Source organism: Mobula hypostoma, chromosome 4, assembly GCF_963921235.1.
Source record: "Mobula hypostoma chromosome 4, sMobHyp1.1, whole genome shotgun sequence".
In the NCBI taxonomy this organism is placed as follows: Eukaryota; Metazoa; Chordata; class Chondrichthyes; order Myliobatiformes; family Myliobatidae; genus Mobula; species Mobula hypostoma.
In genome coordinates, this window is record NC_086100.1 from 100,295,530 (window position 1) to 100,313,133 (window position 17,604).

General features: G+C 43.6%; 1 protein-coding gene across 4 annotated transcripts in view; it reads left to right on the top strand.

Annotated features, from left to right (window-relative positions):
• Positions 1 to 17,604, top strand: part of slc2a9l2 (solute carrier family 2 member 9, like 2) — a 268,228-nt gene that overhangs the window by 39,004 nt on the left and 211,620 nt on the right. For all 4 annotated transcript variants that reach the window (XM_063046289.1, XM_063046290.1, XM_063046291.1 and 1 more), the window contains one exon: positions 11,276 to 11,400. In XM_063046289.1, coding sequence (XP_062902359.1) covers positions 11,276 to 11,400 — 125 coding nt within the window. The remainder of the gene's footprint in view (positions 1 to 11,275; positions 11,401 to 17,604) is intronic.

The following is a 17,604-nucleotide window of genomic DNA, read 5'->3' on the forward strand; positions in this document are numbered from 1 at the left end:
CAAAAAACCCATTTAAGATCTCCCCCATTTCTTTTGGTTCCGCACATAGCCGACCACTCTGATCTGCAAGAGGACCAATTTTATCCCTTACAATCCTTTTACTCTTAATATACCTGTAAAAGCTCTTTGGATTATCCTTCACTTTGACTGCCAAGGCAACCTCATGTCTTCTTTTAGCCCTCCTGATTTCTTTCTTAAGTATTTTCTTGCACTTTTCATACTCTTCAAGCACTTTATTTACTCCCTGTTTTCTATACATGTCATACAACTCTCTCTTCTTCTTTATCAGAGTTGCAATATCCCTTGAGAACCAAGGTTCCTTATTCCTATTCACTTTGCCTTTAATCCTGATAGGAACATACAAGCTCTGCACTCTCAAAATTTCTCCTTTGAAGACTTCCCACTTACCGATCACATCCTTGCCAGAGAACAAAGTGTCCCAATCCACACTTTTTAGATCCTCTCTCATTTCTTCAAATTTGGCCTTCTTCCAGTTCAGAACCTCAACCCTAGGACCAGATCTATCCTTGTCCATGATCAAGTTGAAACTAATGGTATTATGATCACTGGAACCAAAGTGCTCCCCTACACAGACTTCCGTCACTTGTCCTAACTCGTTTCCTAACAGGAGATCCAATATTGGATCTCCCTCTAGTTGGTACCTCTATATATTGATTTAGAAAACTTTCCTGAACACATTTTACAAACTCTAAACCATCTAGACCCCTAACAGCCTGGGAGTCCCAATCAATATATGGAAAATTAAAATCCCCTACCACCACAACTTTGTTTCCTGCAGTTGCCTGCTATCTCTTTGCAGATTTGCTCCTCCAATTCTCGCTGACTATTGGGTGGACTATAATACAATCCCACTAATGTGGCCATACCTTTCCTGTTTTTCAGCTTCACCCATAAGGACTCAGTAGACAAGCCCTCTGATCTGTCCTGCCTGAGCACTGCTGTAACATTTTCCCTGACAAGCAATGCTACCCCCCCCCCCCACCTTTCATTCCTCTGCCTCTATCACATCCGAAACATCAGAACCCTGGAATATTAAGCTGTCAGTCCTGCCCCTCCTGTAGCCAAGTTTCACTAATTGCTATAACGTCATAATTCCACGTGTCAATCCACGCCCTCAGCTTGTCCGTTTTCCCCGCAATACTCCTGGCATTGAAATATATACACCTCAGAAGATTTTTACCACCACTCATAGAAATAGTCTATTCTTGTATATACAGAATGGGGAGCAGAATAATGAGTGTAATCCCTTCTGTCGGGGAAAAGGTCCCTCCATGTATCATTTAGACCAACATCCTCAAAAAGAGTGTTAACTTTTTCATGTAAGGACTTTGTTTCATAAGTTTTTCTATTGGAAGAGTCTAACTTTGGCTGTAATTGTAAATTTAAGTCTCTCCCACATATCAAGAGACCTTCTGTTTCCGTTACCATAATATTAGTAATTTTCTGGAAGAAACTAATATCACTTCCTGGGGGTGCATATATATTCAATAAAGTAACTGGATTTCCATCCATATTCCCCCTTACCAGAATATATCTGCCCTCCTTATCTCCCATTTCAAATACTTTTTCAAAATTTAGCTTGCTTAAGATGAGAATAGCAACTCCTCTTCTATGTCCTGATTTATGAGGAGAAAAATAAATTAGTGAAGCACGTTCTCTTTAATTTTCCGTGCTCATTATCACTTGAGTGAGTTCCCTGTAAATATACTACATGGGCTTGTTCTTTTTTCATTTTTGATAGAATTTTACTGTGCTTGACTGGATTCAACAGCCCATTAACATTAAAAAAAATGAATTTTACTTTGTCCTTAGCTATGTGTATTTATCTGTTAGTGTATCATTGAAATTTGCAGAATATAACTTAATCGATCTACTCCCTGAACAAATAAGAGCCAAGAAACGTGAATAATAAAAAAAAAGGTAACGAAGGTGTGATTCCAAGGCTGGGGTTTCTAGATGATCCTGGGTTGAGCCAGAAGAAACGTCTAGCCATGGGGGATAGCCCCCTCCCACCCGTGAATTGAGGGCCCCTGCTGCAGTACCTTATGGCTCTTCTGGAGGAGGTGAGGGCTGTCTTCAGAGAACTCAGTCTCTTCCTAATATCCTTCTCTCGTCCTGCTCCTGTCCCCTGCTTTCTCGGTTCTCTTACTATTTCCAAAGCAGATTAGGATAACTGCTCAGCCAGACCTTCCTTTGGTTTGACCACGCTAACAGGCAGTCCTCTGTTGTTCATGTCTGTAGTCGCCTCTTCCACCGTCTGATATAGTCATATCCCCTCTTGGTAAAATACCCTTAGTTTAGCAGGGTATGGGGTTTGGAATTTAATCTTTTCTTGCTTTAATATTCGTTTTGCTTCCGTTTCTGTAGGGCCGCTGGGGGGTAATCATGATCAAAGTATATTAACTTCCCGTTCCAAAAAGCCCTCTTCTTACCCCAGGCCCTTTGTAGAATCTCCGCCTTGCTCTTCAATCGAAGGAATCCAAGTACTATTGAGCGCGGTTTACTTTCTGTCTCCGGGAGGCCTCGGGATGAGCGCATGACGCGTTCTCTCAATTTCAATCTCCATAGTCGGGGGAATCTCCAGCGCTTCCCGCAGCAGCTTTTCCAGAAAGCCAGTCATCGATAATCCCTCCGCTCCTTCTGGAACAGTATAAATCCTGATATTTTTCTGTTGCAGTCTTCCCTCCTGGTCAAGCAATTTACTTTCCTGTTGATTTAATATTTTTATCATTTTACTCAGTATCCGTTCCACATTTTGCACGCGATCTTCCACCTTCTCAATTCGAGTCTCTGCCACCACTATTTTCTGATTGATGTTGGCGAGCTCTAACTTTATATCATTGAGTTGCTGTTTTGTATCTTTTTGGACTTCCCTTATCCTTTCCAGAATCCTTATCATGTTAGCCACTTTGCCTGCACGAGGCCCCGCGTCAGCCTCGCCACCACGCACACGTGTAGGAGAGCCGTGCGCTGTACTTCTCTCTTCCATAGGCTCCGCAGTGGGGCTTCTTTTATCACCATTCTTGCCCCCCTTATCAATTCAGGTATTTTCAAAAGATCTTATATCTGATGAATTAATGGGGCAAAATATGCCTTTTTCCGGAGGAGCTGTTGACTTAAGCTGCCATTCTGAACGATAACATCACTGGAACCCTCTGCACCATCAATGTTAATGATTGTTTGCTGATGGCATGCAGGAACCAGCTGGATTTTTATTACAACATGCAAGCTTTCAGCCATTCTCTGGTTCAGGCCCAAGAATTACCAGATTTATTTGCTGCTTGTTTCACTGATGCCATTTAGTCCCATTAAAAATGCAGAAATCCTGGGATGTTTGAGTCTGAGTTCTGGTGGCAGTTTCTCAGCTGTGTTCTGGTGTTGGACTTCTCCTGACTGCAATCTCATCTCAGCAGTTACACTGCAGAGTTCACCCACTGAAAAGTTAAATGGAGAAGAACTCCTCCAGGTGAAAAGGCAGTTTATCTTTGTTTCAAATTTGCCCTTGCAGAATTCACAAATCACCATCCAAAAATCTGATGTGGAGTAAAATGCACTTTTATAGAATTTATGTGAAAAGTTAATAAATAAACACAAATATTTTTCTACTTGTATTTCTTAATGCAGGCGCAGATGACAAGGCTTCATGTCACAGAAAATTATGATACAGACTCTTTTCTAGCAATGCTATTCACCGACAATCCCTACCTCCATAGCATAATGTGGCCTTGTATATTTCACTTTGAATCTTAGTTATCTGCAACAATAGGACTTGTCATTTCCCTAGTAATTTGAGCTGCCAAACAATATCTCTTCATTGATGCTGACACCACAATGGGTGCACATATGCCAAACAGTAATACACAGGAAAAGAATGAGGTGGCCAGTTACTGACAGAAACCTGGATCATACTATAGAAAAGAACTGGGACTGTCAGTGCAGTTTATGTTTGCTCTTGTTTGTTGACCATCAGCACCGTCAACAGAAATGGGATGCATCCTTTGTGTTTAAAGAAAGGGGAGAAAGTTCCAGAGCCCTGGGACAAAAATGTAAGTGTGACCCTCTCACCAGGCTTGGAAACCAACTCGGCTCACTAGCTAACTCTGCTCAGAAGGCCACCTTTCATAAACAATATACGTCTAGGGTCGTTATAATTTAGGGTTCAGCCAAACAGGAATGTCGAGGTGTTCCAGTTAAAGAAACCTTGATTTGAGCGAAAGCTGGGTAGGTGCTGCCCAAACACAATTATTGGTCAGCAAGAAATAGCTGATCGTGCACAGCATCAAATTACAAAGAAAGAATATTTACGAATTTCAGCTTTTCAAATAGTTCAAAAAGGAAAGGAAAGAAAGACGATAAAAGGGCTCATTACTCTGAAAAGCCATCTCATAGACATTCAACAAAATCCATCTCTTGTGACTGGACACCAAGTATATCCTTTGATGTTAAACTCCCAACTATGGCCTTTTTTCAACCTCCACTCAGTGAAGCCCACAACGTCGTACTGACCAATCTGTAAATGTGCTCGAGTTTGTCGACATTATTCCGAATGCTACGTGCATGTAAATACAGCAGTGCCCCTCACAACACGCTGGAGGAACTCAGCAGGTCGGGCAGCATCCGTGGAAACGATCAGTCAATATTTCGGGCCGGAACCCTTCATCAGGACTGAAGAGGGAAGGGGCATAGACCCTGTAAAGAAGGTCGGGGAAGGGTGGGAAGGAGAAGGCTGGAAGGTTCCAGGTGAAAAACCAGTAAGGGGAAAGATCAAAGGGGTGAGGGAGGGGAAGCAAGGAGGTGATAGGCAGGAAAGGTGAAGAAGGAAAAGGGGAAAACACAATGGGTAGTAGAAGGAGGCAGAACCGTAAGGGAGGTAGTCAGCAGCTGAGGGAGGGGGCAGAGTGAAACTAGGATAGGGGAAGGGAGGGGGAGCGAATTACCGGAAGTTGGAGAATTCGATGTTCATACCAAGACTACCCAGACAGTATATGAGGTGTTGCTCCTCCAACCTGAGTTTAGCCTCATCATGGCAGTAGAGGAGGCCATGTATGGACATATCCGAATGGGAATGTGAAGCAGAGTTGAAGTAGGTGGCAACCAGGAGATCCTGTCTGTTGTGGCGGACAGAGCGGAGATGCTCGATGAAGCGGTCCCCCAATCTGCGCCGGGTTTCACCGATGTAGAAGAGGCTGCATCGGGAGCACCAGATGCAATAGGTGACCCCAACAGACTCGCAAGTGAAGTGTTGCCTCAGTTGGAAGGACTGTTTGGGGCCCTGAATGGTGGCAAGAGAGGAGGTGTAGGTACAGGTGTAGCACTTATGCTTACAGGGGATAAGTGCCGGGTGGGAGATCCGTGAGGAGGGACGCGTGGACCAGGGAGTTATGGAGGGAACGATCCCTGTGGAAAGCGGAGATGGATGGAGAGGGCAAGATGTGCTTAGTGGTGGGGTCCTGTTGAAGGTGGCAGAAGTTGCGGAGGATAATGTGCTGGATCCGGAGGCTGGTGGGGTGGTAGGTGAGGACAAGGGAACTCTGTCCCTGTTGTGGTGACGGGAGGATGGGGTGAGGGCCGAAGTGCGGGAAATGGAGGAGATGCAGGTGAGGGCATCATTGATGACGGCAGAAGGGAAACCACTATCCTTAAAGAAAGAAGACATTTGAGATGTCCTGGAACGGAAAGCCTCATCCTGGGAGCAGATGCGGCGGAGATGGAGGAACTGGGAATAGGGAATGGCATTTTTGCATGTGGCGGGGTGGGAAGCGGTACAGTTGAGGTAGTTATGAGAGTCAGTGGGCTTGTAGAAGATGTCAGTGGACAGTCTGTCTCCAGAGATGGAGACCGAGAGATCGAGAAGGGGGAGAGAAGTGTCGGAGATAGACCAAGTGAATTTGAGGGCACTACCTCCTTTATGGTTCCACCTCCTTCTACTACCCATTGTGCTTTCCCCTATTCCTTCTTCACCTTTCCTGCCTATCACCTCCCTGTTTCCCCTCCTCCACCCCTTTATCTTTCCCCTCACTGGTTTCTCACCTGGAACCTTCCAGCCTTCTCCTTCCCACCCTCCCCCCACCTTCTTTATAGGGCCTCTGCCCCTTCCCTCTTCAGTCCTGATGAAGGGTTCCGGCCCGAAACGTTGACTCATCATTTCCACGGATGCTGCCCAACCTGCTGAGTTCCTCCAGCGTGTCGTGAGTGTTGCTTTGACCCCAGTATCTGCAGAGTATTTTGTGTTTACTCCTCAGTGCCCTACTCCTCACCATGTAAGACCTACCCTGGTTGGTCCTCCCAGAGTGCAATACCACGTGTCTGCATTACATTCCATCTGCCAATTCTCAGCCCACTTTTCCAGCTGGTTCAGATCCCACTGCAAGCTTTGATAGTCTATCACACCCCCAATCTTGGTGTCATCTGCAAATTTTCTGATCTATTTAACCATATTATTATCCAGATCGTTGATATAGATGACAGACAAAACGGACCCTGAAGCACTCCACTAGTCATAGACTTACAGTCAAAGAGACACCTATCTACTCCCACACTCTGATTTCTCCTACGAAGCTAATGTCTAATCCAATTTACTACCTCATCTTGAATGCCAAGCGATCGAACCTTCCTTAGCAACCTCTCATGCGGGACCTTGTCAAAGGCCTTGCTAAAATCCATATAGACACATCCACTGCCTTGTTTCATTCCTTCCTTGAAAAATTCTATAAGATTAGGTAGACATGACCTGCTATGCGCAAAGCCATGTTGACTATTCCTAGTCATTCCTTGTCTGTTCATAAGCTTACACATCACATCCATTGGAAAACTTTCCAATAATTTTCCCACTACTGATGTCAGGCTCACCAGCCTATCATTTCCTGTCTTATTCTTAGAGCCTTTCTTAGACAGTGGAGTGTCATTAGCTGTACTCCAGTGCTCCGGCACCTCACCCGTGGCTAAGGATGATGAAATATCTCTGCTCAGGCCCCTGCAATTTCTGCACTTGCCTCCCACAGAGTCCAAGGGGACGCATTGTCAGGCCCTGGGGATGTATCTACCTAAATTTGCCTCAAGACAGCAAACTCCGTTGTAATCCTCCTTCCCTGGATCTCTACAGGGCCCATGACTTCGCTGTTGCTTTGCCTCACTTCTATAGACTCTGTCTGTCTCACGTGTAAATACGTGAGACAGGAAAAAAATCCATTATTTAGATTAGATTAGATTCAACTTTATTGTCATTGTGCCGAGTACAGATACAAAGCCAATGAAATGCAATTAGCATCTGACCAGAAGTGCAAAAGAATAGTATTATTTACAAAATAACTGCGAATAAAAAGTAAGCGCTACAGCATATAAATATAAAAGTGCTGAGATAGTACAATATGGGTGTAATACTGTTTAGCGCTGTGATGTGAGGTTCAGCAGGGTCACAGCCTTGGGGAAGAAGCTCTTCCTGAGCCTGCTGGTGTGGGAGCAGAAGGTCCTGTAGCGCCTACCGGATGGGAGGAGAGTAAAAAATCCATGGTTTGGGTGCGATGCATCCCTGATAATGCTTTTCGCCCTGCCCAGGCAGCATTTATGGTAGATGTTCTCAGTGGTGGGCAATTGGGTGCCGATAATCTGCTGGGCAGTTTTCACCACCCGCTGGAGTGCTTTGCGGTCTGATTCGGGACAATTGCCATACCACACTGAGATGCAGTGGGTGAGTATGCTCTCAACGGTACAGTGGTAAAAGTCCGTCAGTATTCTGAGACAGAGGTGAACTTTCTTATGCTCCGCAGGAAATAAAGGCGTGTTGCTCCTTTTTGATCAGGATGGAGGAGTTCAGGGACCAGGTGAGATCATCGGAAGTGTGGACACCAAGGAATTTGAAGCTTGATACATGCTCCACTACAGCTCCGTTGATGTAGATGGGGACATGAGTGTGGGTCCTAGCATGCCTGAAGTTCACAATAATCCCCTTGGTCTTCTGAGTGTTAAGGGGCAGGTTGTTATCGGCGCACCACATGGCCAGATGCTGGACTTCGTCTCTTTCAGCTTCACTCATAGCTTACCACTCTGATCTTCCAGGGAACCAATTTTGTCCCTTACTATCCTTTTGCTTTTAATTTATCTGTAGAAGCTCTTGGGATATTCCTTCATCTTGTCTGCTAGAGCAACCTCATGCCTTCTTCTCGCCCTCCTGATTTCTTTCTTTAGTGTTCTCTTGCATTTCTTGTACTCTGTAAGCACCTCATTTGTTCCTGCTTGCCATACCTGCCATGCACCTCCTTCTTTTTCTTAACCAGGGCCTCAGTATCTCTTGAAAACCAAGGTTCCCTAAACCTGCTATCCCTGCCTTTTGTTCTGACAGGATCATACAAGCTTTGTACTCTCAACATTTCACTTTAGAGGGTCTCCCACTGGCCAAGTATATCTTTGCCAGAAGACAAGCTGTCCCAATCCATACTTAAGTGTTGAATGATCTGTCTGGATGACACATAAGTAAAACTTTTCACAGTATTTCAATATGTTGTTACGTACCCCGTAACTGGGTTGCCAAACCAGCAGAAATGGATCACTCAGTTGGAGTCTGGATTACTAGAACTAAGAAAGTTTTATTAAAGAAACAAGCAACACAGTAATCGAAAGGATAATAAATGCAACAGTTCAGTAATGATAAACACACATGTGCACAGAATTAAGATAACAGCATCAATCAAGCTCTATCGTTGTCTAGGGGTAAATGACCAAATTTCAAAGTGACACAAAAGTTCAGTCCAATTTAGTTCAGTTCGCAGTAATCGTTGCCATGATGATGGACAACGTGGGGGGAGGGAAAGAGAGAACGGGAACGACTGATCATTCAGACACGGCTTCCACTCACAGACCGGTGATATGGTTCACAAGCAGCTTTCGGGCAGGTCCTTGGTGATGTCACCTGAGGTCACCGACTGTGACCCCTCCTCCAGGTGCGGTCGATCCTCTGCAGTGAACCCGGCACCCAAGCGAGGGTGGACACACACCGGGTTCCCGCTGATCGTACCTTTCCACCCTGTGCGTTTAAGGTCCGGTACGTCCCACCGACTCGTGAGAGGCGCACCGCTTCCAGGGTCTCGTTACCTCGGGTGTCGTGTGTGTCCTGCCTTAGCGAACCTGTCCCTTTTTATCCCCCTGCTGGGGTATCGCCTGTCCATCACTTCAAACAGTTCAGGGTTCAAAGGGGGAGCCGCTCCAGACAGCTCTCTCTCTCTCTCTCCCCCGTCCCTTCATTACACATCTCCAGACGCTGCTCCATTGTTCCTTATCTCTCCTCCCCCTGGGGACAGGTGGCAGAGCAACTGCTGATCTCACAGGACAGCTAACATCTATGTGTATTCTCTTCACAATGTAATTATAATAAACAAATTGCCTTTCCTTGCCTTCCTGGCCTTATTTTAAATGTATTCTCTTCAACTCTCCGTTCTACTAATAGGCCTACCATTTTTAAATTTCTGTACCTGTCGAGTGCTTTTTTTCATCTAAACTTCAGTGTCTCTTGACATTCAGATCCCCTGGACTTTCTGTCAATTGCTTTTAGCCTTAGAGCAACATCTTGTCCTTCAATTCTCACTATTTCACATTTAAATATTTTTAGCTTGTCACCATGGACCAACCTGCAAGTAGTATCTGCCAGCTGACTTTTGCCAGGTCTTGTTGTATGATTTTGTAATCAGCTTTCCTTATTTGAGGACCTTAATTTCCAGCCAATTCTGAACCTTTTCCATAACTACTTTGAAGCATGTAGAGTTGTAGTCACCATCTGCAAAACACTCTTTCATTTCACTACAACACACATAAAAGTTGCTGGTGAATGCAGCAGGCCAGGCAGCACCCCCAGGAAGAGGCACAGTCGACGTTTCAGGCCAAGACCCTTTGTCAGTACTCCCCAGCATCTACAGATTTCCTCGTGTTCCCATTTCACCACGCTAGATCCATTACTGCCTCACACTAGTCAAGCTATATTTACTGGTCAAAAAAGCTCTCCGTGGTGCAATTTAAAAAAAAATTCAGTTCCTCTGAACCTTTCAAGCTGAACTGGCACATATCGTACAGGATGTTGAAATCCCCTATTACTTACCCTACTTACTCTCTGTCTCTCTGTGTCTCCCTGTCTTCTCCTTTCCATGTCTCCCTCTCTCTGTCTTCCTCAGTCTGTGTTCCTATTCCTCCCTCTCTCTGTGTCTCCGTGTCTCCCCCTTTCCATGTCTCCCCCTCTGTCTCCCTCTCTCTGTGTCTCTGTGTCACCGTGTCTCCCCCTTATCGTGTCTCCCCGTCTCCCTTTCTCTGTGTCTCTGTGTCTCCCTCTCTCTGTGTCACTGTGTCTCCCCCTTTCCGTGTCTCCCCGTCTCCCTCTCTCTCTGTCTCCATGTCTCCTTTTTCTATGTCTCCCCTTCTCTCTCCCTCTCTCTGTCTCCCCCATTCTGTGTCTCCCTCTCTCTGTGTCACTGTGTCTGTGCCTCCAGTGTCTCCGTGCCTCACTCCCCACCTCTCTCCCTATGTCACACACTCACTCACTCCCTCCATCTGCCCCCTCCCTCTCCCTCCCCACCGCATCTGCCCCCTCCCCCTCTCCCTCTACTGCTCTACATGATGGCTCCTTTTTCTTAAACTGATACTGTAGTAATGAAGCCTGTTATATATGCAGCAAAGTAATCACCTCCCTTTTCATTTCATTGAAGTGTATTTTGGACCATCAGTTTTATATCTCCAGGCTGCTGTTTTTCAGTGTTTGTGGGAGTGAGGTCTGACAATATAGCAAGTTTTGCCCAACAAAGATGGTCTTACGGACAGGATTACATGCAGTGAACGTTGAATTGATAGACAGTTCCATGCCGATGTAGAGAATACTCTAAAACTTATTGAAGGCTGCTCAGTTGGATTATGTAACATCTCATTCATGTGTTTGTACTACAGGTAGTCTGACTGGTATTATTAAAACTGAACAATATTTGTTACTTCCTTAGTGAAACCTTGTCATTGTTTATTTTTTGTTCATGATGAACAATATGGTGGATTTCAGCCTTTGAACAGAAAACTTGCATTTTTCATTTGTAGAGTTAACGAGAACATGGAAGACATGTCAATTAGTTGAGATAGATATTCTGATGAGCACTTAGCCTTTAAAATATTACTTGGCCCTGATATAGTGCACCTGATTTAAGAAAATTTGCGGAATATTCAGCATTACTTCACCTGAAGGCTGAAAACAATTCTTTTATGTGAAAGGTTTGTTTCTGTTTGCTTTTAGGAAGGGGGCTCTTCTCCTGAATAATGGGTTTGCAATTGTTGCTGCTTTATTGATGGCCCTATGTGAAAATGCTGATTCCTTTCAGATGTTGATCGTGGGACGTTTTGTCATTGGAGTGAATGGAGGTGAGAGTCGTTTGAATTCATTAAATCTCTTCATTTCTGTCTGTTTATTTGCTAAAGTTTGTGTGAAAATGTGTCATCAGGTTTAAAAAAAAGCTCTTTCATTGGCTCTGTTCCTTAATACCTTGCATGAGAGGAATGGTATAAGGAATTCGGGTGAATTAAAGCTGTTCAATGATCTATCCATTTTCCTTTCTGCAAATATGTGGAGAGTAATTATGTGCTATCTTTTACAGTTTCGTACTCTAATCCACCAAAATTTCTGGTAGACATTGACAAACCAATCCTCAGAGGGATCAGAAATGGAGAGAGTGAGCAATTTCAAGTTCCTGTGTTTCAATATCTGTGGATCTAACCTGGTCCCAACATATCGATGCAGCTATAGAGAAGGCAAGACAGTGGCTACATTTCATTAGGAGTGTGAGGAGATTTGGTTTGTCACCTAAAGACATTCAGACTTATACAGAGGTACTGTGGAGAGCTTTTTGACTGGCTGCAACACCGTCTGATATGGGGGTTGGGGGCTCCTGCACAGGATCAAAGTAAACTGCAGAGAGTGGTAAACTTAGTCAGCTGCATCATGGGTACTATTCCCCGTGGTGTCCAAGACATTTTCAAGAGTGGTGCCTCAGAAAGGCAGCGTCCATCATTAAAGATGACTAGGTGGGTCCTCTTGTCACTGTTTCCATTGAGAAGGAGGTGCAGAAACCTGAAGACACACACTCAGTGATTCAGGAACAGCTTCTTCCCCTCTGCCATCTGATTTCTAAATGGACATTGAACCCGTGAATACTACCTCACTACTTTTTTATTTCTGTTGCTGCACTCCTTATTTTAATTTAACTATTTAATATTCACATGTGTGTATATATTTACTGTAATTCAGTTTTATTCTGTATTTATCATACATTGTATTGTACTGCTTCCATGAAGTTAACGAATTTCATGGCATATGCCAGTGATATTAAACCTGATTCTGATTCTGAAGAGGTCTCATATGGTGGCTGGCCCACAAGGAATCTGAGGAGTCTTAGTAGACTGTGCCCAAAGTTCATTTGATTGGAAGCAGAGGTAGTGGTAGAGGCAGTTTATCTGACTGGAAATACATGCCTATAAAAAGTATTCACCCCCCCCCCCCCTTGAAGTTTTCATGTTTTATTGTTTTACAACATTTAATCACAGTGGATTTAATTTGGTTTTTTTTGACTCTGATCAACAGAAAAAGACACATGTCAAAGTGAAAACAGACCTTTAAAAAGTGATCTAAATTAATTACAAATATAAGCACAAAATAATTGATTGCGTAAGTATTCATCCCCTTTAATATGACACACCAAATAATCACTGGTGCAACCAATTGGTTTTAGAAATCACATTTAGTTAAATGGTGATCACCTGTGTGCAGTCAAGGTGTTTCAATTGATTGTTGTAAAAATACACCTTTATCTGGAAGGTCCAACTGCTGGTGAGTCAGTATCCTAGCAAAAACTACACCATGAACACAAAAGAACACTTTAAGCAACTCTGTGAAAAGGTTATTGAAAAGCACAAGTTAGGAGATGGATGCCAGAACATTTCCAAGTCTTTCCAATTCCCTTGAGCAGTTGTTCCCAACCATTTGGCATGTAAAGCATGTGCTACCGGGCCACAAGGAAACGATATTATTTGGCAGTGTGAAGCGGTATGAGTCAGCTGCACCTTTCCTCATTCCCTGTCATGTCCGGTGTTGAACTTGAACATACGTGAGGTCATTACCCACACGAGGTCATCAGTCGGTATGAGTAAAAAACAAATGTCGCTTGAGAGTTTCTTTGGAAGAGGAGGAAGAGGACATAAAAGGCCTAATGATGATGATAACGCAGAGACAGCTGAGGCAGAGACTGCAAAAAAAAGAAAGCTTCCTTCAACAGAAAATACGACGAGTCGTACATAAAATATGGCTTTATTGCGATTGGTGACTCACACGCTCCAAGCCCCCTGTGTGTGACATGTGGAGACAAGCTGTCTAATGAGGCAATGAAGCCCTCAAAACTGCTTCGGCACCTTGAGTCCAAGCACCCTGCACTTAAAGACAAACCATTTGAGATTTTTGAGAGGAAAAAACGTGAACAAGCGGGACAGAAGCAAGTGCTGAGAGCAACCACTTCCACAAATGCTGCTGCTCTGAGAGCGTTGTACTTAGTGGCTATCTGTGTGACATCTTCAACCTGCTCAATGAACTCAGTTTGTCACTTAAGGGAGAATGACAACTGTCTTCAAGTTGGCAGATGAAGTGTCTGCTTTCAAAGCCAAAACTGGAACTGTGGGGACGGCGAGTGGACAGGGGCATATTTGACATGTTCCCAACATTAGCTGGGATTTTGGGAGAGACTGAGGCTGCACCGTCTTTCTCACAGCTGGTGCGCAATCACCTAACTTCGCTGTCGACAGAATTCGAGCATTACTTCCTAACCACAAATGACCCAAGACGTGCAAAGGAATGGGTCTGTGACCCATTTGTGAATGTCCCCGGTAAATCATCCATGTCAGCCCAGGAAGAAGATCAACTCCTCGAGCTTGCAAATGACAGTGGGCTGAAAAGTATGTTTGACATAACGTCTCTGCCGGCATTCTGGATCAAAGTCAAGACTGAATATTCTGAGATAGCCACGAAAGCACTGAAAACGTTGCTTCCATTTCCAACATCATATCTCCGCGAAGCAGGATTTTCTGCAATGAATGCAATGAAAACTAAATTGCAGAATAGTCTGAACATAAGGAATCCCCTTCGAGTATCGCTGTCTCCCATCACCCCTCGATGGGACCGTCTTGTTGCAGGGAAACAAGCCCAGGGCTCCCACTGATTCAGCGATATTGGTGCGTTGCAATAATTTTATATGTTCATATGAGGAAAATATGCGCTGTGTGTTTAATATCCAAACATTACTAAAATGTTATGCTATTGACTTATAAGTGACTTATAATTGACATCACTATATTCATGGGAGGAAAATATGCGCTGTGTTTAATATTAAATTCGTTAGATAAACCCTTTTAGAAATGAAATTGAGTGTATTATTAACCACTTATAAGTGACTTATAGTTTCACCTATATTCCGGTCGTGATTAACACCCCCACCCCTGCCCCCGTTGGCCGGTCCGCAAGAATATTGTCAATATTAAACCGGTCCGTGGTGCAAAAAAGGTTGGGGACCCCTGCCCTTGAGTACATTTAAGTCAATCATCAAGGAACAGAAAGAATATGGCGCAGCTGTAGATCTGCCTAGAGCAAGCCATCCTCGAAAACTGAGTGACTGTGCAAGAAGGGGACTAGTGAGGAAGGCCACCTAGAGACCTGTGACAACTCCGGAGGAGTTACAAGCTTCAGTGGCTGAGATGGAAGAGACTGCACATATGACAACTGTTGCCCGGCTGCTTCACCAGTTGCAGCTTTATAGGAAAGTGACAAAGAGAAAGCCACTGTAGAAAAAACTCTCTGGAAATCTCAGCTAGAGTTTGCCGGTAGGCATGTGGGACGCTCTGAAGTCGGCTGGAAGACGATTCTATGGTCTGATGAAACAAAAATTGAGGTTTTTGGACATCAGACTAAGCGCTGTGTTTGGCATAAGCCAAACTCTACACATCATCAAAAACACACCAGCCCTACTATGAAGCATGGTGGTGGCTGCATCATGCTGTGGGGATGCTTCACTGCAGCAGGCCCTGGAAGGCTTGTGAAGGTAGAGGGTAAAATGAATGCAGCAAAATACAGGGAAATCCTGGAGGAAAACCTGATGCAGTCTGCAAGAGAACTGTGACTTGGGAGAAGATTTGTTTTCCAGCAAGACAATGACCCCAAGCATAAAGCCAAAGCTACACAGGAATTGCTTAAAAACAACAAAGTTAATGTCCTTGACTGGCCAAGGCACAGTCCAGACCTCAATCCAATCGAGAATTTATGGCTGGACTTGAAAAGGGCCGTTCAATCACATTCCCCATGTAATCTGACAGAGCTTGAGCAGTTTTGTAAAGAAGAATGGGGAAAAATTGCAGTGTCCAGATGTGCAAAGCTGATAGAGACCTATTTACATAGACTCAAGTTTGTAATTGCTGCATCAACTAAATGCTGACTTGAAGAGGGTGAATAGTTATGCAATCAATTATTTTGTGTTTTATATTTTTAATTAATTTAGATCACTTTGTAGAGATTTGTTTTCACTTCGACATGAAAGAGTCTTTTTCTGTTGTTCAGTGTCAGAAAAGCTAATGAAATCCACTACGATTCAATGCTGTAAAACAACAAAACATGGAAACATTCAGGGGGTGGAATGAATACTTTTTATAGGCACTGTATGTAACAAGTTTTACAGAGACTAGTGCTGGGCACTTTGTAATAGTTATCAGTGACTTGATAAGAATGTAGGTGGTATGATTGATTAACTTTCAGATGACATGGGTTTGTAGAAGGTGAAGAAGATTTTCCAAGGGTTTGCAGGACATACAGTATATCAGCTGGAAACCTGTGTGGATTTGTGACAGGTGAACTTAATCAAGGTAAATGTGAGGTGGTGCCTTTTGGGAAATCATATTCTCTTTGGACATGAGGAGTAAATGCCAAGGACCTTGGTGTTGATGTACAGGGGTCCTTGGGGTGCACGTCCATAGTTTTGTGAAAGTGTGGACAGAGGTGAATGGGTTAGTGATAACAGCAATTGTTTGATTGTCTTCATCTGCTGGGAAATTAGAGTTTAAGAATTGGAATGCTATATTGCTGTTGCACCAAATTTTGTCTAGATTATGTTTGAAACATTGTGTATGGTTCTGGTTAGCACAATGCAGGACAGATGTAGCGACAGAGAGAGAGGAGAAGCAGTTCATCATGACATTGCCTTGCAAGGAGAGATTGAATACACTGGATTTATTCTCACTAAGAGGCTTATAAAATCATGACACACAAAGGTGGTCAGAATGTTTTTTCCTGAGAACAAGGGTAACTAGGTGTCAAAGATAAAAGGCAAGAAGTTCTAAGTGGAATGGAGGGGTTGGATTTTCCTACAGATGGTGGCAAATATCTGGAATCAGCTGCCAGAAGAGGTTCTGGAGGCAGATGCAATGACAGTGTTGAAAAGGCATTTGGACAGATGTAAGGAAAGGGAAGATGTGGAGAGAAATGTGCCCAATATGGTGAACAGGGTGAATAGGTTTATTGCAGATGGGCATCACAAACAATGTGGATCAGGCAGGTTGAAAGGCCTTTCTCAGTATGATTCAGTAACATTCACTGCAAACATCTAGTCCAATAACATTGGCTGCAGTCTCAGAAGAATCTTCCTATATTGCTACAGCCAACTCATTTAGTAAATGAGGCATGGGAAGTTGACTTCACATATCACATATCAAGACAGGACTGAGAGGCTTCACACTAACCGTACCTTTAACAGACTCGAGCAACATGGGAGGCCTGGTAATGTAGGGGTTAGCGTAATGCTATTACAGTGCCAGTGACCCCAGTTCATTCCTCCACAGTCTATTCGGAGTTTGAACGTTCTCCCTGTGCCTGCCCGGGTTTCCTCTGGGTGCTCCAATTTCCTCCCACGTTCCAAACACATGGGTTCATGGGTTAATTGGTGAGCTCGGCGTAGTTGGACTGGAGGTTTTTTTTCCCTCTTGCTATATCTCTAAAATAAAAATAAGTAAAGCTCACATCCAAAGATGTGATCATTCATTTTCTAGCGCTGTTTACTGAAATCTTAGTCAATTGAAATGAGCTGGCGATTTTTTTCCATGTCCCTCTTTGGTGCATTGTGGCCACCGAGATGATTTTTTTTTCCCAATATGAAATACATTTAGTTTATTTCCTTTTCTTTAGAGATAATTTGAAGCTATTGGAAATTCTTTTCTGGGTTTAGATGTTTATTTTTGTTTGTATGCGTTGTCTTTTAAAGCCTATGGATGAGTTGGTTCTAATTCTGCCATCATCTAGAGTTGTTACCATATAATAGAGTACCAGAACATCTGGAGAAAAATTCAAAGTGAATTTATTATCAAAGTACTTGTATGTCACCATATACAACACTGAGATTTATATTCTGGCAGGCATACCCAATAAATCCATAATGGAATAATAACCATAATAGAATCAATGAAGGACCACACCAAATTGGATGCTCACTCAGTGTGCAAAAGACAACAAACTGTGCAAATAGAAAAAAGCAAGAAATAATAAAC